Source organism: Pollachius pollachius (assembly GCF_949987615.1).
Source record: "Pollachius pollachius genome assembly, chromosome: 2".
Lineage (NCBI taxonomy): Eukaryota > Metazoa > Chordata > Actinopteri > Gadiformes > Gadidae > Pollachius > Pollachius pollachius.
This window is the reverse complement of record NC_136935.1, coordinates 16,609,474-16,634,378: the sequence shown is the minus strand read 5'-3', so window position 1 is coordinate 16,634,378 and position 24,905 is coordinate 16,609,474. Positions and strand designations below refer to the sequence as shown.

Here is a 24,905-nt window from a genome sequence, read left to right as displayed (position 1 = left end):
ATACTTTAAACAAACAATGAATTAATTTTTTTTTTTTAAGAATTTTAAAGTAGTGTACATGACACTTTCTCATCAATCGGTATGACAATGTCACCCCAATCCATCAATCGCTGATTATTACTTGGGCTTTTCTCTCCGTCACTGGTGTTCCATCTGTCCTCCTGCCATTGGCTGGATCTCGGGTCGCTTCCTTGGGCGAATGCTGTGATTTGTCACCGTTGTGTCGGGACCTCCCTGATTCGCCTCTGGATGAGGAAGTGATGGAGTCGCTGGAGTTTTCTTGGCTGCGGGTCCACAGATAAAGCTTAAGCATGGACATTGAAATCAAGCTATAGCTACAGCACACAATGCCCAATGGTGAATCAAATCAAAAGCACTGACACAATTACATACAAGACTACAAAGGTCTCATACATTTTCTAAGGTGGAAGAACAGTTGTGATACACTGTGAAACATATCTAGTATAATAAAACTGATTAATTGCGTTTATATTGTGCTTATTAAGGTAGGCTACTCAACAAACCTAACCCACAACAGGGAGAGGTGAGGAGGAAAACTATAAGAACCATGTAACCAAGATAGTTTAGTGGTGACACTTGATATGTTTACTTAACAATGCAATGTACAGCCAATAGAATGCGAGGCAAGAGCTGACCCCGAGGCATACCTGGGTTCGTGTCTGTCCAGAAGGTCTGAGCTGAGGCTGCGGCCTGGCGTTGGCGGCTCCACACGGACGCTGGACGTATCGCTATGCCAACCTGGAAGTGAACACCGAAGATCTTTTTCTGCCTGTTCCACTTGCCTGAGAATCTCCTGAACCCTTGCCTCGGTCATTTCCTCGCCCTCCTCCTCTTCCTCTTCCTCTGAGCCTCCTCCCTTCACCTCCTCCGCAAGAGATCCCAGCGCCTCCTCAGACACATCCTCAGACACCTCCTCAGACACCACCACGTCCACTCGTCCGTTCTCCTCCTCTTCGTTGGAATCAGACTCGACGGGCTGGTGTTCCACCAACGCCTCCGCCCAGGGCTGGAGGGGAGGTTCTGGCTCAGCCTCCCCTGCCTCCGATGGCCTCCCTCCCACACAGTCTCCCTCCATACCGCCATAACCTACCTGGATGATCCCCTCTCCACTCTGCTCCACCTGCTCACTCCCCCCATCCTGTACCCGGGCGTCTTCCCCTCGGTACACCGGCTTACATGCGATCAAATCTCCCTCTGTGTTCTGTACTGCACGCGTTGTCTCGTTTCCAGCTTCTGCGCCGGGAAGGTCTTCTTCAAGCTGCTGCGGTATTTCCACTGGGAGTTCTTGCATGACCAACACACCCTGTGCCTCTGTCCCCCCCGCGGACACATCTGCCGCTCCTGTACTGCTACATTCTTCACCCGCATCAAGTTTCCCACCCCTAGCCCCCTCCTCTACACGCCCAGCCCTCTCTGCGCCCGTCTCCCCTAAGGTGCCCCAGCTGGGCCTTTGCAGCCCAGCCTCACTCTGTCTATTCAAAGCCTCCTCGAGCGTCTCCATCATTTGAGGCAGCTCACTCTCATCCTCTTCTTCTTCGGCGAGACTGACCTGCTTTGCCTCCGCAGCACGCATCTTTACCACCTCCTCTAGCTTCTTGGTCACGTTCTCTATGCCCTTGTTAAGCCTCTCGTGCTCCGACCCCCAGAACGTCAGACCTACCAGTCCTTCGCCCTCCGTCCTCTTTACTTTCTCGGGAGACGAGGATGTCATGGAGGACATGGAGGACAGCGAGGGGGAGGATGTGGAGAAGGCCATCTCGATGTCGCTCCTCTCCGGGGAGCAGAAGATCTTGGGCCGGTGGTCGAGGGGCGTGTCCTGAAAGCAGCCGTCCTCCTCCTCGCTGAGCAGCAGCCGGTCGTTCAGAGCGATGTGGGGCTTCCTGACGGCTCGGGGGAGCGGCTCCGGGAGCACAAACACCGGGAAGGACAGCGTGAGCTCGCTGGGCCTCGGGGGGCTACTCTCTCCGGACTCCCGGCTAAAAGGCCCCGCCTCGGGGCTCCAGGGCAGGGGCGGGGACTGGGACGGGCACTGGCCCGGTGCGGGGGGCTCTGGGGCCGGGTAGTGATGGTGATGGTGAGGATGGGGTGAGAGGGCGGGGTTGGGGGTGACAGGGATTTCGGGTTCCAGGAAGTGGGGGTCGGAGTGCAGTGTGGCGGGGGACTGCAGCTCCGCTAGGATGCTCTGATAATCTGTTGGTGACAGAGTGACACATGGAGAGATGTACGCACACAAAGCCAACGCCTCACACCACAGAACATGATACAAGGCTCGAGGAAGATGGCGGGACATACACAAATACACACAAACACACACACAGACACACACACACACACACACAAATAGAAGCATCAACACATACAAGGTGAGACATGGACAAATGCCGCAAATGGCAAGAAGACGTGCGGTGTAAGGCTCGTGTCCAAGCAACCACTTGGTGACACCCAGGGTGCCACTGATGTCACTACGAATCATCCCCACGAGTGCCATACGGTTAAAGACACTCTGTACCGCACAATCCCCTCTCCAAGGAGAGAGGCAGCAAAGCATAAAGATAAAACCCAAGATGGAGTGAGAAAACAGGCTCACTTATACACCGGCCCACCCACTCATCACGTTTAGTCATCAGAAAGTGGGTCGCTGTTCCAGTTTGGAGCGGTTCAACACTTGTACTTGTAAAGCCCACATTGAGACAGCAGCTATGGGGCTATGTTAATCAGACACTAATGACTAATGGGATGCGTGAGTGAGAGACTACTAATCAAGTGGGTGTTTGGAGACTTTGCTCACATGAGAGGTGGTGATGAGAGATTCGGGGGGGAGGGAGGCGGGAGGGAGGAGGGAGGGGTGCTAGAGGGACAGCAGGGAGCTAAATGAATAGCTCCATGGTGGAGGGGTCGCTGCGGGGCCGGGTCCGGAGCAGGGCAGGGCCCGCGGGGGCAGGGCAGGAGCAGTGGCAGGTGGGGCAGGGGGGCAGCGAGCAAGGCGGAGGGGAGGGGGGCGCGGGGCTGGGGCAGCGGGACCCGGAGGGCGATCCCACCCAGAGGGAGGTCAGGGAGAGGGGGGAGGCGGGGCGAGAGGTCCCGGCGGGCTGGACCCAGAGGAGGGACGGGGGGGACGAGGAGGGGTCGGCGGTGAGGCCGGAGGACAACGACGGGGTGAGCGTGGAGGCGGAGGAGGAGCGGGAGGGGATGGCGGCGTCCCAGGACGGAGTAGGAGTGGGAGCGGGGGAGGGAGGGGTGGGCGAGGGGAGGGGCGACGCCGTGCGGGAAGGAGGCGCCGACATGCAAGGAGAGGGGGAGGTCATGAAGGGGATGGGGGAGGGAGAGTGCAGCGAGGAGGGGAGAGGCGGCGCCTGCCGAGGGTCCATGGGAGGGGAGCGGGGGGCGGGGAGGCGGCCGGAGGAGGGGGCAGGGCGTGCGGGGTGCGCCCGGGGGACCAGGTCCAGGAGGGACATGGAGGACTGGTAGCTGGGAGAGCGTTGCCGTGGCAGCGGGTGGGGGGAGGGGAAGGAGGTAGGGCGGGCAGGAGCGGCAGCGCCCCGGGCGTCCGGTTTGCGTCTGGCCCGTGAGCGTTTAGCAGGGGTCAGGGGGATGATGACGTATACTATAAGGGGGGGGGGGGGGGGGGGGCGGGCAGGAGACGAGTAAGAAACCCAAACGAACACACAAAGAAGTGAAAAAATGGGAAATGAGCGCAATGGAAAGTAAACACATTCACACGAGTGAATGAGAAACAACGAAAAGACTGAATGAATGATGGCTTCAGCGGCGGCTTCAGATGAACTGTGAGGGTGCGAAGGTGATGAGGGGATGGAGGGGATGAGGAGGAGGTCAAGGATGACGCACACATGGGGGGTAGGGGGTACCAACAGCACACAACTCTTAAGATTTTAAGAGCAGCTCTGGGCTGTTATGAGCAGGTAGGACTACTGCTAGAGTCGACTCGACCTAAGGGAGGATGGCAGAGGTGGGGGAGGAGCAGGAGGAGGAGGAGGAGGAGGAGGAGGAGGAGGAGGTGGAGGAGGAGGCAGTCTGGTTTTTCGCAGAGGAAGAGGATCTCTCATCTATCCAAGGAGGGCTCAGAGGAACCGGAAGGGAAACTAAGAGATCTAAACTCAAACAAGAGCTACAGGTCAACGGGGTAGTAAACACACATACATAAGTTCTATACATGAAATCATGCATGAGGAGAAAATTAATAGATTACAAAAAAGTAGGTTCAACTAAAGATCAAAGGTTGTTTGAAAACAGGTAAAGCATTAAAGCATGCACTAAGCCCAAGGCATATTCACAGTCAGTGTCTTAGCATAGTGATAACTGGGTCAAATATATATTGTGAAATGAAAGTATTTCATTCTTTGACAATTTTATTTGTTAACCTTAGATTCAAATCGTATTAACACTGATCTGAATTCAAACCAAAAAAGGTGAATGAGTTCCATAGTGCTACATAATTGGAACTTGAAGTGCATGCTATTATTATTTACATTATGCTGTGACATAAAGGCAAATAGGTATGAGGAAAACTATATTAGTTGGGCATATTGTATTTGATCAACGGCAAATCCCTAGGGTTGGGAATGGGTTTTAGGATATCTGAAGGCCAGTTACCAAGACAGGGATAATAACAGTTCAAAACGAACAGCATCGTGCTAGGCTAAGGCCAACAGGCTAAAAAACATGGACTCTATTATCCCTAGCTTGGAAAATGGCCTTGGCACTAGTAAAATAGAATACAACAGAAACAGGGAGTGATTTACAGGGAGAGGTAAGAGGTCAGCTAGATAGAGCTAAACTTTACCATCAGCCTGATCCCGGAAAACCGCGTTATCATCGGCAAAACATCTTGTGCCTGAAATGTTACCATAGTCAAATATCGGGCCCTCCAGTAAAGTCACAATATCCATCCGATTGACTTTGGTCAGCACTGCAGTTAAGGCATCCGCTGTCGAGGGGGAGAAAAACAATCGGGATTAAGGCATTGTTCATTGATACCACTGACGAATAAATGATCTTACAATATTAACACCAGATATTTAACTTGCAGAACCTGAGGAGCTAGTTTGCTATTTTAATGGGTCTGGTTTGACCTAACAAATCAATGGAAATCTTTTTGTTAAGTGGCACTTGAGGATTCCTGAATGTAATAAATAAAAAGGCATGTTTTCCATCCTGCTCAGCCCAGACAAGAAGCAGCAGAACCATTTGATTCAGAACTTGTGCTACTTGCAATCATGAGACGAATATAAGTGCCAATGTATTGTTCAGTAATGTTTTTAAGAATAGATGTAATGTATTCAGAATTGATGAGAGCTGAGAGCATAAGCAGGCAGAGGCAAGAAAGACATGATGTCTAGATTGATTAGAGAAGGAAAACACGACCTAGATACACTTCAAACGGCCCTAAGTACAGCCAAGAGAGGGACTTCATGGTAATGTAACCAAGCTTTGGCTTCTTATGTTGTCGCACTTTTTAATCACTCTGCTGCAGCAATGAAATGAATCCTGATAATGATGAGATAATATGAATGTGAATGAGAGCTCTCATGCGCTCAAGAGGGCAAGAGCGAGCGAGATAGAGAAAGAGAGAAAATAAAAGAAAGGAAAGAAATATGGCCTTACTTGTGGCATTTTTCCCATCCCGGCTGACCCATTTCTTTAGCAGCATGAAGCTCTGTGCTGTCAGAGAGTTGGGGTTATCTAGTCTTATGTGGTTGATCTCATCCACAGTGAAGTTCATCTCCCGTGCCAACTCTGCAGTTGACACACACACACACATACACACACGCACACACGCACACACACGCACACACACACACAAACACACACACACACACATAAACAAACTTAAACATCAGCATTTAACTGCAAGGATATCTACTAAAGTTGATTAAACATTGGAAAGAGGATACAAGGGTATAAAAATGTTAAATCGATAATAATGTAATCGGATAAAAGAGCTGGCTGTGATGACCCAAATACCATTAAGAAAATGATACCAAATAAAACAGTAAGTATTTTAGTGTATATTCATCATAATTCATCAACAGTCTCTATTATTGTAGTCCTATGAAGCGGTGCACTTATAATCCCTCGGCCTGTAGATGGCAGTGGCGATCAGTCAATGAGCTTTGCTTCCTTAGGGGACGGCGGTGTAAGATGGAGGAGAGATAGTGACAGAGAGCAGAGCGGCGTGGAGCCTGACCTGTCCAGCTGAGACCCAGGTGATCAGCGACGATGGCCATCCGCAGGTCTGTTCGCTCGCAGGGGCTTTGGGGACCTGGCATGGGAAGAGGACAGCGGGTAAGATATGGAGTCCCATTCCACTCTCTTGCTAAAGAGACTGCTATATACGTCAAAAGAGAAAAACATGTATTGTATTGATGTTTTCTGTTTATTTTTCTGGCCACTTGTGTTTTGCTTTATAAAAAATGCATTACATGCATTTGTCATAATATGTTTACACATGTTTTAGTGTATACAGAACCTCTTTGCAGACTTTTATGAATTTTATGTAGAAATATATATTGTCAATATTACAATTTACTTTAAAAAATATACCTAAGGTTTCATCCCAAAGTGGCAAGAAAGATAATTGGTCTGACTAGACATATGAGGACTAGAATGTGTTCATAGGGCAAGTGGTGCCGCGCTGTATCTAAAGTCTAGGCAGGCAGTAGCTCTAAAAAGAAACACACAAAACAAATGCAAACCATGACTCGGAACAATAGACTCATGTAGTTCCTGAAGACTGCGGTGGTGGACCTTACAGTACACTGCTACGTAGCATGCGGACAGCCTTGTGTGTGTCGGTCACTAACACATATTATCGTACATGACAATTGACATTATGGGGCAGAACAGAATATCTTTTTTTTTTTGTAGCCACCCCGCACAGACAGATGGACAGACTTGGGAGTTGTCAGACAACAGACTGGCTTTGCCAGAGAACCAGTCACTATTACTGGCATGCTTACTCTACTGGGATATTGAAAAGGTTTTGGGAAAGGGGTAGAAAACAGAGAATCTAAGGACAGTACAGCACACAGTACACAGTACAGAAATGACATGAAAATGAAATTTAAAATGACATCTACAGTTTGAGAGAATACTAATATAAACACGCCACAGGCATTCCAGTCAATCCATCATTTAAACGATCACAACGATGTCATGCAACTAAGAGTGAAATATATAAAATATATATATGTCAATATAGATGTATTTTAAACATAGTGTGAAAGTTTTACAAACTAGGCTTGATCTCCGCGACGGGGGGCGCTCGAGACCCCGTGAGTCCCTGACTGCCCTCCTTCCCACCAGTCCGCCTACTCCTTCTGCTCCTCTCACTGCCGGAGGCCCTGTCCGTCGCTGCCGCCTTTGCCCTAACGGACGCGGCCCCGGCCTCAGCCCTCGAACCTCTACCAGACCTGGATGAGCGTGAGGGCTGGGAGGGCTGGGAAGGCTGGGAGGCATCCGACAGAGAGGTGCTCCGGGAGGTGCTGTCTTGCTCCGACTGTTCTGTCTGCGTCTTTTTCTCCTCGTCTGACAGCCAGTCCATCAGCTTTTGGGTCTCCCCGCTAAGGCCCTTAAAGTACTCAATGCTGCGCTTACAGAGCTCGCTAGGGTTCTCCTGCCTGTCCTGTCTACCCGCTGTCTGCTCTCGGTTGACCTGGATCTTGTCCTTCAGTGGCAGTCTCGAGGGCAACTGTATGGCTCCCCTCTCTGTGGCTAAGACCCTTGTGGGCTGGGAGGTGACCTGAGCTGACGTGAGGGAGCAGGCAGCGCTGCTCTTCTTCACACCCTTGATTGGTATCCTAGACCTGGGTTCTACTTTGGCAACCGCCGGCTCAGCTCTCTTCCTGACCTCAGCCTTCACCACTTGTTTTGGCTTCTGCTTGCCTATGGCTGTCCCCTGTGTGTGGAAGGTCCACCCTGACGCCTTCACCGGAAGCCTAGATTTTGGCTGTTTGGCTTCGCTTTCCCTAACTGTTTGACTCTTGGTCTCCTCTGTCTGATTATAGCTGCTCTTTTCCGCTGTCTCTGAGTAGCATAGGGCTTCTATCCTGCTGGCTTTTTGCAGGGTGGGCTGAGAGGAAGACTGCAAGTTAAACACCACACTGCCACATTGAATGTAGTTGGCTTGAACACTGGAGGACTCTAAATTATTGTTGTTGTTGCTGTTCTCGGCAGGGTAATCCTGTCTCTCTACCTTGGCCTCTGTGTATCCGCTAGGCTGGCCCTCGGCTCTGTGACCCTCTATGCTGATGTACTCTGGCACTAGTTGACACTCTGTCACCGCAGCTTTACCATCGGGGAGATCCCCTGAGTCTTTTTTCACAGTTATGGAGGCCGCTATGCCCATCTTAATGGGGGTACGCAATTTGGAATCGACCTTAGAGGCTGTAATCGTGCAAGACGAGGGAGGTTCGGCTACGGCTTCACCGCTGGGGGCATCGGTGCCGGTACAGCCGGTGCTAGTGCCATTGGCGGTCTGTGCAGGGCTGCATTTTGCGGCTGTCGCTGCTGGTGTTGTTGGTATGGTGCTGCTGTCTGTGGTAGTGTCTATAACCTTCCCCTCTACTGTGCCCCTCTCCCCTGTTGTGGATTGAGAGGAAACCACCCCCAGGATCGGGCCCCCTCTCCCCTTCTCCCCTGTTTTAGGGTCAGAGGAATGCTCACCAATCTGGAAAAACTGTAGCCTCTCCTCAACAAAGTCCCGCTTGCTCATGTCAATAGCACCACTGCGCGTCATCTCAAACATCTTCCCCTCGTGGAAGGGAAAGGGGTTTGGCTCGCTAGTCGGCGTGCTCTCGTCAGTCGGAGTTCGAGCTGGCGTCGTGTCTGGTGTGGTGGCCTGAGACTTGTCTTCCACTGATAAACCAAAGGGCTTGGGGTCTTCCTCTTTTGCTTTGGAATCAAACACTCCATCACTGTCACTCCCTTTGGTTGACCAGGGATCAAAGTCAAGGCCTTTTGTGGCGACAGTTTTAAAGGTGGAGTTCAGTTCCTCTTCAAGCTGGTAGCCAAAGTAATTCTCTCCAAAGTGCGGCCTGTCTGGGTGTCTTCCCTCAAGGGTGTAATCAACCTCCTCGCCATCACCTTGCTCTGACGTGCTGGCTTTTGCTTTTCCACTATCCCCTCCTTCTTCGCACTTCTCTTCCTCTATGACCTCAAGCTTGGACTGACTAAAAGAGCGGTCGGTCGTTTTGCAGTCCATTGATAGACTAGATGTTTTGGGATCCTCACTCAATCCATCGTCCTCATCCTGAAGGTCATACCCATCTAAAGAGTCTATCTCGGTGGCATCAGTGTCATGGGAGAACTCTGCAGTGGTGGCCATAGAACAGTCAGTGATGGACTGGTCATTGCCATTTGACTCAAAGTCAAGCTCCTCTCCTTTCACAACGCCGTTGACGTCTTTACCGTTGTTGTTCCCATTTTTCTCAGCCTTTTTAGGCTTGAGAAGTTTGTCTCCCTCCTCTTTCATCTTGAAGGTGTACTTTTTGAGGGGGATTGGGTGAAACACAGACTCGTCGTCGCTAGAGTCACTGTCATCAGCTCCAGGGGGAACAGGGGAGGGAGGCTGGACCCTGATGATAGGCTCGGCAAGGAGGTGCCTATCATGTTCTTCTTGGAGATTCACCTCCATCATCTCCGTCTCTGCCTCGGAGGAGACACAAGACCCTTTCTTTGGAGGCTCAGACTGCCCTGCTTCTATAGGAGGTGGAGGAGGAAACTCAATGTAAGCTAATCTCTTCTCTGACTTTGACTTTTGTCTTGCGGCGTCTTGTTTTTTAAGGGCAGTATCTGAGGCCGATGGCTTGCTCTTTTCAGTATGCGGCTCCTTGTAGATGAAGGTCTGTGCTTCCTCTTCCTCAGATTCCTCTGGCACTGGGCTTTGCATACCGGTCATAGCGGCCATCACATAGTCGTCCGAGCTGGGGGTCTCAAAGGTGATGGGACTCTTAACAGAGCTGTCCACCACATAGGTTGTTACCTGTTCTATAGTGTCCTCGCTACCTTGAGATGATGGCTGCTTTTGCTTGACAGAGTAAAAAGCCCCCCTAGTCTCATGCACCGTCCTACTTTCATGACTTACAATCTTTTTGTATGTACTAAGCTGCGCTGTTGCTGTTTCTTTCTCATATTGCTTTCCGACCTGGATGCTAACATAAACTGGTAAAGGTTTAATATCTTTAAATTTCTCTGTGACAACAACAGGAGTAACATTAGCGAAATACTCAATCTGGTCACTATCAACACCATTACACACTACATTTGAATGGCTACCTTCAAATACATCAGTCGATTTTCTGACTGGCGATCCACTGGGTGATGTAATGGTTTCAGAGCCACTTTGCGACCGATTTCTAGCTAAAGTAGGTATGTGAGACCCAACAGAAGTACATGATTTAACAGTGGATTGGCAATTCTCTAAGAATTCAGAGGATATTTTAGCAGGAATTTGTGATTCCGAGTTTTTTTTTAGACCGCTATTACTATTTGGGTTGTCCCGCACTACAAGTTCTGTGTAGATAATTTTCTTTGTGGTCTCCTGTATATGTGAGTCATGATTATTTCCATCTTTGATGGCATCATGGATCATGGCACTAGATAATTTTGGTGATTGGGGTTGAAAGTTCCCATTTCCCCGTTTCTCCCATGTTTTGAATATGTTTTCTGGTTCATTATCACTAGAGTCATGTTTGGGAGAGTTGGGCTCACCACCGAGTCCTTTTCTCTGGATCCCTGGACTATCTGCACCTTTAGGAACATTGGGACCAGTAAAAACCTGATATACAGGCAACTTACTTTCCTGTAGCTTTCTAATTGGAGGATTTGAATTTGGTACCCGTTGAGGAGACTGTTCTTGCTTCTGAGCCTCTTGTTCAAACTTGAGCCTCACCGCACTAACTTTGGAAGATGACATTTGAAAAGGCTTGGGGGAATCACCTGTGCTACCCTGTGAAGATGCATCTCCCTGTTGCCTTTTGTTGGAATCAGTATACTGTAAAAGAACTCTCCTCTCCGGGCTGCTGGGTAAGCTGGCACATTTTCTATCACTGGAGTTGAATCTCTCTCTGAGCCTTTCTCTACTCCATTCTTCCCCACTACCTCCATTCCTGTAACCTGACCGCTCAGGACTGCTATGTGTGGAGCTAGGCCCAGATCGTGTTTCCCTGAAGTCTGATCGGCGAGACTTCTTTTCTGGAGACGAAAGCTCATCGTTAAGCTTTTCTGTTTTATCACGGAAAAATTGAGACACTTCACTGAGTTTTTCCTCTGCCTCTTTCACAGTCCTGTCAACTCTGTCTTCATACATGATTTGCTCTCTGTTTTTATGTTCTGTGTCATCTGACACTCGCATCCAAACAGAGTGCTTTGGGCTACCAGGCTCAGAAGAATACTGCAAAAGTGTCAGTTTGTCAAAGTTGTCCTCAACATTAGCCATTCTACCCGATTTGTCAAACACATTTCTTGATGACCTGAAGACATATTCTGTTCTTGGACTACTCGGTCGACCCTCTGAATTATTGGTACGATCTGGTGAATGAAAGTGAGACCTATCTCTAAGGTATTCCTCAGTGTCAGAATGAGATTTGTCAAGTTTCTCAGAGAGGAGCATTTTTTCTGCAAAGTTATAGGACCCTCCTCTAAGCTCTGAAGACTCATCCTCATTGTACTCTACTGACTGCTGGCTAAGTAGCCTCAAGGTTTTGTAGGAGTCATCTGCGATGAGCTGTGCTGAACTAGGGCGGCTGTCTTCCTCCTGCGACATTGGTGTGTTTACTCTTGAGGAATCAAAATAGGCTGGATTTGATTCCTCAACCTCATCTTGCTGCCTGTTTCCAGAATAGAAGTGCATTTCTTTCTCTGGGTGGTTCTTGGTCTCTCTGATGAAGACCTCAGTGGGTTCAGTTTTATTGTTGCCTTTCTCGATGTGAACTTCAATAATTCTTTCAACCTTGGGTTTAGAGTTAATGCCCTCCAATACTCTATGTGAAGCCTCCTCATTACCAGCCTTATGCTCAAAAAGTCCAGCAATTTCTCTAGAGGGGTCCCTACCTGACTGGAATGCTTTCATGATTTCATGAACAGACATAGTCTCCTCACATCTCTCTGATGGTACCTCTTTGCCTGGAGGTTTATGGTATACCATCCTGGTTGTGGTTGTGATATGAGTTTCCTCTTTCACTCGCATTCCTTTCCCCATCGGATCCTCCTCCGGGCTGATTTTTAATGTATAGGCCTTGCTCTGATCTGGCGATGATGCGTTTTTATTTGAATGCCCTTTGGCTTCAGAATCAATGTACCTGACATTATGGGGATCATCCATCGCAGATGAATTATTATCTTCTGGGGACTCATAGCTCCTGATTACATGAACAACCTCAGTTCTAGTTTCTGTGATAACTGGAGGAATGGGAATGTCCTGAAAAAGGGCTTTAGGGCCCATTCCCTCTGCACTTGGAGGTGCTGAGGGAGTCCTTTCACTCCTTGTCTCAAAGCCGCTGTCTGAGAGTGGACTTTTGTCTTGTTCATGTAACATATCTTCAGGAGATTCCAGAATTGTGTCAGCTCCAAAAAGCACATCTGCAAGCTTGCTGAGCTCTTTGTCTGAAGCAGAGGAGCGCATATTTGATGGAGGCATTTTCAATTTGTGCTCCTGAACCGCCATGGCAGGTTTCAGGACACGTTTCTGCTTCTCCTCGCCTTCCCTCTTTCTCTCATCTCCTTTACGTTTTGATTCTGGTGTTTTTGAAAAAGAATTGCCGCCAACATCATGAGCTAGGTAGTCAACCACTTTTGCTAGATTGAAATCCCTGTCTACTACAGTCTTGGTTTTGATTTGAGGTACTACAGTCTCATATCTCGGGGGATAGCTCCAGTTGCTTGCCGGTTGCTCAACAGGTACCTTTGCATATTGCATTTCATCCAAGGAAGTCCTTGGCCTACCATCTTTGACTGTATCTTTTGTCAAGATCTCACTAACTTTGACCAAATCTTCCTTTACTTTCTCTACTATCCTATATGGCTCCTCATCCTCTACCTTAGCCTCCTTTGGAGAATTTGTTTGAAATCCTTTACTTGCTTTGGAAGTAGGCTCTGTTTGCAAGATGGCTGACATCCGTATCAAATCCTCTTTCATTTCAGCTACATCCTTCAGAATCTCTTGGCTAGATGACAGCGCTGACGAGGCTGTTGACTTGAGGGCGGCTGGTGGTATACCGAGAGAGGACTTTGCAGGTGAAAGGGTTTTGGTGAAGGTTGACTGCGCTTGAGCGTTACTCCCCTCAGCAGAGCCTGCTTTACGAGGCGAGAGTAGGGCGGCGGCTGACCTTGAAACCTCAGGGAGCTTCTTAAACTGGGGCTCCGGCAGCACGTTAATGACTGAATATACTGGCACAGTCATGGTGCTGGATGTTACAGCATTGGTTGAGGTAGGAGGGGATCTTAGCGAAGCATACAGGGAACTTGAGGACCGAATTGACTGATATGAGGACGATGCAGAGGAGGACATGGACTTCAATGTACCGTAGCCGGCCGAGCAAGAGTTAAATGTCTTTTCAACCTCATCAAAGGCTGCATTGACGCTTGTTGTTGCTGCATTGGTTGTTGCTTGTATCCTCTCCTGAAGACTGCTGGCGAGATGAGAGGTAGGGGATGAGGAACGATAATGGTGATTAGGGGACACTGTTCCGTTGATCAAAGATGCTGCACTAGGAGGGTTATTATTTTTAAGTGGTGAGGAGAGACAGGAGAACATGCTTCGTGAAGGACCTGATGGATCTGCGGTGGACCGACCAGAGGAAAGTCCAGGAACTGTTTTAATAGGAGACGAGGATGATACTGAGACACCAGAGCCCATCACAGAATTGTACGGCAGGGACGGACTGTACATGTTATAGGAGGACTTTGGAGAGCCTGGGGGTGTCATAGCTAAGCATGACCTATCCATAGGAGAACTTCCTCCTCCAGTGGTTATGGGGGAGGTCCTTGCAGACATTGCTGCCAATCCTTTCACAGATACAGGGTCTGGGGCACTTTTTCCTGGGGAGGCCAGTAGATTCGAGGAGACTGGTACTTGGTATTGGGTCTGTTGCACAACAGTCTTTATTGGAGAAGAAATTGTTCTATAGGAACGGATGGGGGAGGCCATGTCACTAGCTGACTTGACAGAAGAGGCTGGTGATCCAGGGATGTTTGTCTTGATGGGGGAGGCAGAGGTGATGGACCAGACAGATTTCAGTGGAGAGGCATTGGGCGTGTTGGAAGATGAACTGGAGAGGGAGCCAAACCCAGTCTTGGCTTGGTTAGGGACGGCGACAGGAACAGCCGACCACGCCTGATAAGATCTCGTTGAAAAGACAGGTTTGTAAGGGTAGCTAGAAGGCTGTGTTCTCGGCGTGCTTCGATCAGTTGTTTCTTGAACAAATAAGTTAAATCAAAAGTAACAAAAATTGTAACGTAAAATTTAACGAAAAGTAATTTGAAATAAAACATAAAAACCAGAAAGAGAAAGTTGAGTAAGTCAGTAACAGAATTGATTGAATAAAGTTGCAGAATAGCTTTAGCTGTTTGTGAATTAATATCAACAAATGGTAGTCTGAGATAAAAGATAAAGTATAGTAAGATAAAGTCTATTAAACAATGAGCATCTAAAATCAGTGATACATGACAGAAGACTGGATTAACAATGGTGTATGCGCAGCAACAGAAATGCTTGACATGAAGGTGGAGAGAATGACATGATCACCAAAATAATGACACAAATATTCCAATGAATTTCGAAGTAATCGTACTTGCCTATTTGCCATAGTGCCTTTTACTGTACAATTTTGCTCAGAACCGATTGTGTCAACTCTAGTATTATATGCCAGAAATGACCCCACAAGTGTAAACTCGCTGATAAAGGCAAACTTCACATTATTTGCTTGGTCATAAATTCTAATATTAGGTTGCACTTTACAAGGAAGGTACATTTAGCCATATCTTATAAAGTTTTAAACTCACATGTAATGGGTTTTTAATAAATATTTGTAAAATCTGGCCCCTTAGCCAACTAATTGTGTGAATCAATAAGGGTTGTAAAAACTTCTTTAAAATGCAAACAATAAATAAAACAACAACTTGTGTACCTTCTTAATTATACAATAAACAAAAATTGTGATATCATATCCCATAGGCATAACCTTTTGAAATAGCATATGTGAAATAGCATTTCACAATAGGATATAAAGGAGTTGGGTAAGATAACCGTAAAGTGCAACCCAGTAGCACAACAACTTCAAATAATTATGAAGCCATCCGTGAAATGGCCACTAAAAGAATGAAAAAACACCCCAAAAGGTTTTTATTTAACATGAGTTGAAAACATGGTTGTTGTATTTTTCAAATGATGAATGAACAAATGGATGTTCCCCAAAAAAGAACAGCAACAATTCAGCCACAATAGAGACAGTTGGACAAAATGAAGGGTTGGGCAAAGGAAAACACAGAGTTGACCATGCAAATGGGTCAATGGATGGCGTCTCACAATGAGAGAGGTGACCGGGATGGGATGGGTGATTGTCTATTATGCTCTGTCAGTTTAATATATATATATATATATATATATGTGAATATATATCTGATTCATACAGCACATCAAGGGATCATCTGCCACTAAATTTGAATTATGCTAAATCAATATTCAGTATCAGTTGAAGATTTTAATGGAACTCACTCGCTGCAGGGTCGGTCAGATAGCTGTATCGCTTACGCAAAGCTAAGGAGGCAAAGGAATGACGTCGGTCTGGCTTTTCAGTCTGCAACAAACAAAAAAGAACAAAAGATGTATGTCTTCTTTACAAATCTTAAATCCAAATGTTCTTGTTTTAATTATTTATAAATGTTGTATTTTGGTATATATATATATTTAGTTGAAAGGCTAATGTTGAACCAAGTTGGGGTTTTGGTCGGTTGCTTGCATTCCCCATGCTGTTAGTACTAGGAGGTTACCGCGAGACACATAACTCTATGATCCCCTCAACACGACTAAGGGACCATCTCTGCTTCCCCGAAAGCGGGGGGCACATTGCAACGACACTAGAGCTAAAGGTATTTATGTGTTATGCTATGGTATACTTGCGCTTGAACAAGTTCATCCTTGCAGAGTGAGTGTCCGAGTATGTTTAAATTTTTTCAGGTTTAAATGATGATGCTTAGCTTAGTATATTGTCCTTTCTAGTGATCTGTTGGGAGGACTGGTCGGACCTATGAGTTTCACTATATAACTGTAAAAGAGGTACGCTGGAGAGAAGGGAACCTATCCACCTGTGGTTCTCCGTTTGGAAGATGATCAATGGAAATGGTGATTCAAAATAAAATATATCTGTTCCCTTTCAATAAAAAAGTCAATCTGGAGTTCTGACCATGCAATTAAGGGGCAGCTAAACGCATGCTCGGTAAATGTTTCAAAAAGTAGAAAACTAGGAATATTAAGCTGTCAAAAAAATAAAGAAATCTTTCTATGAAACTTCCTGTAGGTCAGTAGATAGTATGGAGACATGGTGAATTTCTGCTTCACACGATATGGAAAGGGAGATAAAAATGAAACCAAAATATAAGCTGAGTTGATGTAAAAATAGTCGATCTTCATAATAGGTATGTGGACGATAACAATTTATTGAATAGAAATCAAATAAAAAAAGGGATTTTATAATTGCCACGTCCACCCATGCAGCGAATGAACGAGGTAACTTTCCAGCAGCGGCTCAGCTGTGTGCAAAAAACATCTGCGGCAGAAGCCTTGACTCAAGAGTCGGCACATATAGAACAGTGTCGCGCCACACACATTATTCATCACTGAAGCCAATAGGAAGCATAATAAGCATGACAGAGAGGGAGCAGTTTGTGTACGATGATGAAGAATCAATTTACCTCATCATCGGGATCAGACTCCATATCCTGTGGGGAGGGTGGGGAGTTCCCAAGATGCATTGCAGGAGAGGAGAGAGATGACAGAATGGAGAGCAGGGGTGGTTACAGTGAAGCGTGGAGGGGGGGATGGGTAAAACAAATTCAGGGGATTAAAATGGAGCAGCAGAAGAGGCAAAAAATCTGGGAAAATAACTATGAGATTAATCAGTCGGTCGACAAGCAAAGAAACCACAGAGCAACGTAATGTCAGAGCAAAACAACGAAAGCGACAGCGACGGAGTCACATCAATTCTCGTGATCGATCAACACACACCACCATGAAAACAATAAAAACAAACCAACAAACAAACACGAGGTGCAGTTCTGACATGGCTATTAGCATGTGCGGCTAGCCGTGTGTATACGTTGTGGGGTCTCGTGACTGGCACAGGGCTTAAAGACAGATAAAAGACACGAGCAGCAGGCCGGCATGTTCTAGAAACCAAATGAAGTTCACCCTGCCTCGCTTGGCACAGTGGCTCACAATGCCTGCTCTCATTTTGGCGTTCATTTACATGAAGATGACATGATTATGGCTGTGATCGAGAGTCATTCAAATGACTGCGGCCTTACCTTTCTGTGGGTTGGCAGTGTGATATTCAAATTGCATATGGAAGTCTGGGGAACACCCTTGGTGCTCTTGGGCTCGTTCAGGAACGACAGCCGGCCACAGGGCTCCTGGCCGATGTCTCTGATCTGTGGGTTTGAACAAGCAGAGCACGTCGTCAGCCCTTTCCTGGATCCTGAAGCGTCTGAGTAAACGCATGAATGATCCGTGGTCTCAGGATATTGAATGAGGTGCAGGCAAGGGCGCACCCCTGATGGTGTTTGGGTCAGTGTGTGTGGAGGACAAAACGTTCTCTTGATGTAATTAAATCAGTGGAAGGAGTCTTTTTTTATACCTATCTTATCCGCTCCGCTTTATCTGGTTTAAAAACTGAATGCATGCCAATGATATGATTAAATCTCCTTCAGCCAGGGGTGAGGGAGATGGGATAACAAGAGCATCGGTAGAGCCGTACCTTAACGTTGAAGGGAAGTCGGTTCTCCTTGAAAGAGTAGAAGTTGAAGACCAACTGATGCCCACTCTTGGTCAACGGAGAGAGGTTGCCATAGCAATCGGCAAAGATGGGCTTGCCCTCTAGAACCTACGGAGGGGTAACAACTCGCTGAGTATAGGAGATTATAGAAGAGGAAGGATGTCACCGATAATTATTTTACCCTTACCCAAGTGTAGAATAAAACACTCTAGTGATCTCAGAAAAAACAGATAACATACTTGTCCCTTTGTCACATATTACAAGCAGTTTGCATTATTCCTATCATATTCTTGAATACCAACTGTAATATAGTTGATAATAATATATAATATAATTTATTGTTTCTCAAATATGCATCTTATATCTTAATTGTATTTTCTTAATTATTATTATTCCTTAGATGCTGCATAATCGAGCATGCCCAAAAATCGCTCAATTCGTGGCTATTCATGACTCCTACTTGTTGCTGTTGTACTTGTATAAACTGGATACTTGAAACTAATGTCCAGAAACTAAAAGCGCGAACCTCGATATCCTTGCTCCGGGCCACCTCCTCAAAGTTCTCCTGCTGCTCCAGGGTCTTGTCCACCTTGTCGTCCGTCATGCAGAAGCAGCGCAGCCGCGACTCCACGGGGTCGTTCATCTTGGCGAACACCACAAACTTGGCCAGGTACGGCACGCAGATCAGCTCCCGGTATAACTGAGACGCTAAGCCCACCGTCTCAGGAATCTGGTGACAGTCTGCGAGCCAGAACCTGCAGAGCAGAGCCAGGCGCGGGAGAGAGGAGGAGAAGGGGAGAGGGGAGAGGAGAGAGAGGAGAGAGGAGAGGAAGGAGGATGAGAGGAGAGGTGGATGAGGGGAGACGACAGAGCGAGAAGAGGTGGGGGGGAGGGGAGGAGAGCATATGAGAGAGGAGAAGAGAGTGATGAAGAGAGGAGAAAAGAGAAATGAGGGAAAAATGGCAATGCGGGGACAAAATGGGATAGGTTTATTTGTAAAACATACAGTAATAGCAAAGAACTTGACTGAGACATCATTTGGTCAAAAATATGATAATGAGAGCTAATTAAATACAAAACTAAAATGTTTATAGAATAATGCTGTGTTGAGTGAAACTGTGCAGTGTCCAAATGATGCTATACATTGTTTCTCTTATCACTCCATTTACACAGATCATTTAATCAAAATGCTTTTTTAAGCTAAATAAACGACCATAAAAATGCAGCTGTTTTAGATGTTCACCGAGGCAGAGTGTATAGTCATCTAATCTTCAGTCCCTGAGGGTCACTTAGCCTCAACAGGCTGTGGCCCCTCCACAAGGACCAGGAGTAAGGCTTTGTTTGCGCACCACGATATGACTCAGTCCCGCTTCCGGTCGGTCGCCAATGATCAGATGTCAAGTACTGCACTTGGCGATGTGTGTCAGCCCTCAGCGGACGGATCAGAGGCTGTGACTCAGTGTGCATGTGCGACTTAAAGTGCGAGTGTTGTGTTTCTTTCTGTCTTTCTTAATGTCAGCCCATGACGGTCATTTCATTGTGTCGTAACATTTGGGTACGGAGGTATAAGGAGACCCCGTGAAGCCCCCTGAGACCGGTGATCAGGGGCTCGGTAATGGGCTTGTTTTGCTCACCTGGCCGACACGTTCGTGGTGAAGGAGACACAGTCGGTGACGAAGGACAGCGGCGTCGTGCCGGTGATGTCCTCCCATTGGGCAGGGGACGTCCCTCCTACACGCAACAACAACACACATCACCATGAGAGAGAGACACAGAGACAGAGAGAGAGAGAGAGAGAGAGAGAGAGAGAGAAAGGGGGGCAGAGAGAGAGGGATAGAGAGAGAGAGAGGGAGGGAGAGAGTGAGAGGGACACAGAGATAGAAAGACAGAGAGAGAGAGAGAGAGAGAGAGAGAGAGAGAGAGAGAGAGAGAGAGAGAGAGAGAGAGAGAGAGAGAGAGAGAGAGATAGAGAGGTGTTACCCAGGGGTTTTGCCCTTATCCTGCTTCTTCAGCTTATACCGGACAGTGACTGCGCACATTGGGAAGCAGGGTGCCTCGGGTGTCCTTGGCTGCTTGAGGCGTAAGCAAACACTACCGACCAAACCGCAAAGACAGCAGCTCTGCTAAAGTGCACTCATCTCATTTTCCCAAGGCAGTGCCTGTTCTAACCAGAGGTGGCGCTGTCCCTTAATGGAACGACATGAAAAACAGAATTCTCTGTACAGAAATAATGCCCACAGTGCGTCTTTATATATGCTTATGCTGTGTCGTAAAAATGTCTAGTTGATACTGTATGAATCTTTTAGTTCTGCCATATGTTCTTCTTATGTACACACTGCATTGAAATGTTCTAGGAGTCCTTCTAGGTTATATCTGAAGTGTTCTCTGTTCGTGCACGTCCCTGCACAATCTTTTCACCCTGTTTTCTATACTTGGCTCACTTTTCACACACTTGTTCCCTGTCAGTATTCCGTGCATTTCCTCTGTGTGGCCCAGCACTTTGAGCTGAACGAAAGGTACAACACAAATAGACATTAATAGGATTATTATCAAGATGGCCGCCTGCCTGTGATGCTGCAGAGCAGGCGCAGGCAGCGCGCGGCGTCGCCCCGGTGCCCGGTGGGGTGGCCCTCCGCCGGCCGCGGGGGCACCGGGATCGTCATGGTGATGGGCTTGTGGAACTTCCTTCTCCTGGGCTCCACGGTGACGATGGGGCTGAAGGTGGCCCTGTTGCCGAGGATGGCCCTCACCATGTCGTCTGGCACCGGCTGGGCCTGGAGTGGGGACACAGCAGGGGGCAGGGGGAGGAACGTCAGGTACATACGGCCTCATCTCGGAGGGTGACCCAACCCTAAGGTGTTGTGTTGGGAAACATCGTAGTACCATGGATCGAATCCGGGTCCAAATCTCGACCGAAATACGCTAAATACGCCGAAGCCCCGCACCCTAAATAAAACAAAGTCCTGCCAGTAGGTCCAACAGGGGGATTGGTCTGTCTTCTAGTCCAGCCATCCCAGTGACACAAGCCACGCCGACACTTCACATCAGAAACACCCATGTGGGCATAATTTGCAAGGCCAAATCAAATATTTAGCTTGATGAAACCGGGCCAGGCCTTGATAAATAATAGAGCGGTGGTTGCCATCCGGAGCGGGCGAAGTCGAGAATAGAGGTGACGACTTCAAACCCCGCTGAGATCAGAGGGCCGGGGTGCGCGCGGATGAGTGGCGTGTGTGAGTGTGTGTGTGTGTGAGTGTAAGTGTTTTGGTGTATGCGTGTGTGTATACCTGCAGTCCCACGCGGATCTTCTTGGTGAGCGCCCCCTGGGGGAAGGAGGCCTGGACCATGGGCACGGTGGAGCTGAGCAGCGTGCCTCCGTCGGGGCCCATGTGGTTGGACTCCTGCTTGATCCGGGACACCACCGCAAAGTACTGCGGGAAGTCCATGGTGACGATGCGGCAGATGCGCTTCTTCTCCAGCTCGATGGGGCTGTCCAGCTCTGGGGACGACACGACGGCCAGGCGGGGGTATAGGTTTAGAAAATCGGCTGATAGTATTCAAATGAGTTTACACCGACAAGTAATTAATAGGATTGCTTTTTACAGAGACGTCACAGCAGAACATTGGCCATTCAGAGTGTAATTACACATTTCTAACAATGTCCTTGTTCTTGGCAGTGGCACAGACATTTGGCACAGACCAGCTAGGCCCATCCATAACTTGCTAAACATCTTTTAAATCGTTCCATTCATTAACAATGCCAAAATATCCCTTATGGTTTCTATGTACTGTATAACATTGCTTCATGCGTTTCAGATGGTGCGCAACACACTTGAAAAACCAAACACTGCAGATGCACAGCAAGTATTCATTTCACTCATCAAATAGCATTAGCTTTAATGAGACTCCGAAGTAGCTGGCAGTAACCCGGCTAGATCTAAGATTGGTTACTGGTTGCTATGGGTTACCAACGGCGCTTTCTCCAGTTACCTTCGTCCATGCCGTTGAGCAGCTCCAGGAGGTCTTCGGTCCGTGCGTCCGACTGGTGCTCCTTCCACGTGTCCCCGTTGTCACTCCGCAACACAATCAGCTCCCTCTCCTTACCGCGCATGGAGCCGAAGTGAGGGATCTCCACGATCACAGGGCTGCGACCAGGTATCATACAATACGTCTTAGTAAAGGGTTAGGGTTAACAAAAAAGAAAATCAATGTAAAATCTCACTTAACTACACATTCTTTTCACACCCTCCTCACAAAAAAAAAACGACTACTACGACTGACTTGAGTATCTTGCGCCGTGGTCGTTGCATAACAATAACCGGTACGGTCTAGAAGTGAAGCTCCAGCTTAAGAGATCTCCTGCTGTGTGTTTTGGGGCCACCTACGCATTGAGTCCAAATATCTTCCAACCGCCCCCTCCTCAAACTGCTCCAACATCAAACTCCAACTGTAACCACTAGCAGTAGTAGTAGCAGCAGCAGTAGTAGTAGTAGTAGTAGTAGTAGTAGTAGCAGTAGTAAGACAGCAAATATAGCTAGACAGCTAGATCATTAACTACATAGAATGATGGATGGACATTATTCTCAATCTCCACAAAGCGCAATCTTGTCCCCTTCCTCAGAGATCAAACCAAACGGTTTTCAAAGCAACAGAGTAGTAGTTAAAAGGTGTGCGTGTGTGTGTGGGGGTGCCTACCCTAGGAACTGGGCCCCGGCCGGGCCCACCTCCACCAGCCTGCTGACCAGGCCCTCCCCCTCCACCATGGGCGGGGGGTAGGCCAGCTTGTGCCTCTTGGCCAGGCGGCAGGTGATGCGCGTGGGTGCCGTGCACTTCCTGGGCGGGATGATGATGCGCATTCCGTTGTGGCGGCTGCCCCGCATGGAGCCGCCGCGGGCGTCCACCATGAAGCTGACCAGGAACCTGCAGCGGGCCCCCGTCCCACACACACACACACACACACACACACAGAAAAGAACCACAGTGGTGTTAGCGTGGATAGGGACTGACAACCTCGGGGGATGAACAGGAGGAGAATAAGTAAAAAGACGGAAGCTACACCACGAGGACACACGGTGAGGAGGTAATGGTGAGGTCCATGCTGTGATCACTGTACCCCAAAACCCCAACACCAAGAGAGAGACATTTTATGATGACCACGACACAGAGGACTGAGGGAGACCGCGTGGATGATGAGAAATGAGACTTGAGACTAGGAAGGGTCGAGGTGTGAAAGCTGGCAGTTTACTGATTCATGTGGATTTTGAAACCAAAACCACAGGCGATTGAAGCTGTCGCTGACTACTTTGAGAGCAAAATTTGTGATAGCTGCCAAAGTTTCAGGCCCCCCACACCCTCCACTCTAAAGCAGGCTTCAGTGATCAAATAAATTAAATAATTTCATCATGAGTTTTTACCTAGCCTAGGGACATGACTTTTAAATGAAGCAGGGTGAAGTTATAATGTGCTTTGCCGTTCTATTAATTTTGTGACAGGCAGAAAAATGACAGGGAACGTCAGGATTTGCTATTGCTTATTATGGAAGAAGGAATAATGAATTGTGATGCCTTATTAAGCCAAACAGTGGACAGCAAATGTGATATGTTTCAATATGAATGTCAGCTGTTATATGTTTTTAATAATGTATTAAACGCTTCAGAATAGAAGGGCTGTTAATGAAGAGATGAAGTCAGCATTCCTAGTGTGTTGTCAGATATTGCGTCTTATTAATTAATATTATTTTCTTTCTTATTAGTTGATTACCAATCTCCCCTAACAAAAGAGCATTTCTGTTATGGGATTGGGGGGGGGGGGGAAACAATTTATTAAAACAAAACACTGCGTTCGTCCAGTGGGCAGCTTTTCATTTTAATGCGCGTTCGGAGAGAGGGAGGAAAGAAAAGAGGATGGCGCGATAGATGAGAGAGGAACATCCGAAGACATCTTGACACACTTCTACCGGCTAGTCTGTATGCAGATGAGAAACCAAACCAACACACACAAGACGCCACGGACACAGACTGCACGGCGCGGGAGAACGGAAGAGAACATGACCGAGAGAGTGGCTTTAGAAAATGAAATAATATCAAAATAAAATCAAACAAGAGGAAGAGAAGAGTGATCAGGGAAGTGAGTGACATCGCTACGGCGTCACGGCCGGGGTGGTGGAAGGGGAGGGGGAAGGGGTCGAGGGAGGTAACCAGCGAGCTCATTCATCACCTGGAGTCATACTGGGGGAGCGGGGAGGACAAGCTGTGAAATATAAAAAAGACACGGAGACAACGGCAGAGGGCAGAAGACCGAGGAACACACGTTTAGTATCAGGGGTTCAACAACACGTCACAGGTTCTGCTGGGGTTAGGTTTCTACCTAATCAATGAGTTCATTAGACACTGAGCGGGGCACAGCCTGAAAGGTTACGTGAGAGAGTCAGGGTGGATAAAATGTAATATTAAAAAGGGCAAACAAAAGATGAGACATTGAATAAACATTGAATAAATTAACAGTAGAAATTGGGGGCCCCACATGAGGCCGTAGGTCGACTTTGAAAGAGGAGCCTTTAACGTCATTTCAACATAAATACCATTCATTTAGACTGCGGGCGCCTGCATGTGGACATGTGCTATACCATCAAAAGGAGAAAACATAATCACTTGTTCCCCCTGGGTAACTAGATCATCACAGCGGAGCCTGGTGACGAGACAGCGACAGAGAGAGAGAGAAAGAGAGAGTGGACAGGCTCTCTGTTCTACGTCTAAGGACCGGTGTTATGAAAGTGGACATCGCCTAAGTGAACGTCTGAGATCATGTGTTATCGTTACGTGTCGCGGTGCCATGCCACACCACTTCGGGGTTGTGAGCTTGTGCAAACACCTCGCTCTC

At 47.7% G+C, this 24,905-nt stretch overlaps 1 protein-coding gene across 2 annotated transcripts in view; it reads right to left on the bottom strand.

Annotated features, from left to right (window-relative positions):
• The window catches only part of ank3a (ankyrin 3a), a 129,997-nt gene that overhangs the window by 5,405 nt on the left and 99,687 nt on the right, over window positions 1–24,905 (bottom strand). Inside the window, exons 26-41 of one of the 2 annotated variants that reach the window (XM_079730873.1) lie at window positions 24,243–24,275; window positions 22,722–22,946; window positions 22,017–22,171; window positions 21,314–21,525; window positions 20,593–20,800; window positions 19,661–19,757; window positions 18,553–18,781; window positions 18,009–18,134; window positions 17,560–17,682; window positions 16,948–16,974; window positions 15,752–15,833; window positions 6,227–6,301; window positions 5,644–5,775; window positions 4,823–4,966; window positions 669–759; window positions 122–284 (exon numbers count right to left, since the gene is read on the bottom strand). In XM_079730873.1, coding sequence (XP_079586999.1) covers window positions 122–284; window positions 669–759; window positions 4,823–4,966; window positions 5,644–5,775; window positions 6,227–6,301; window positions 15,752–15,833; window positions 16,948–16,974; window positions 17,560–17,682; window positions 18,009–18,134; window positions 18,553–18,781; window positions 19,661–19,757; window positions 20,593–20,800; window positions 21,314–21,525; window positions 22,017–22,171; window positions 22,722–22,946; window positions 24,243–24,275 — 2,122 coding nt within the window. The remainder of the gene's footprint in view (window positions 1–121; window positions 285–668; window positions 760–4,822; window positions 4,967–5,643; window positions 5,776–6,226; window positions 6,302–15,751; window positions 15,834–16,947; window positions 16,975–17,559; window positions 17,683–18,008; window positions 18,135–18,552; window positions 18,782–19,660; window positions 19,758–20,592; window positions 20,801–21,313; window positions 21,526–22,016; window positions 22,172–22,721; window positions 22,947–24,242; window positions 24,276–24,905) is intronic. The other variant, XM_079730874.1, reaches the window with a different exon arrangement.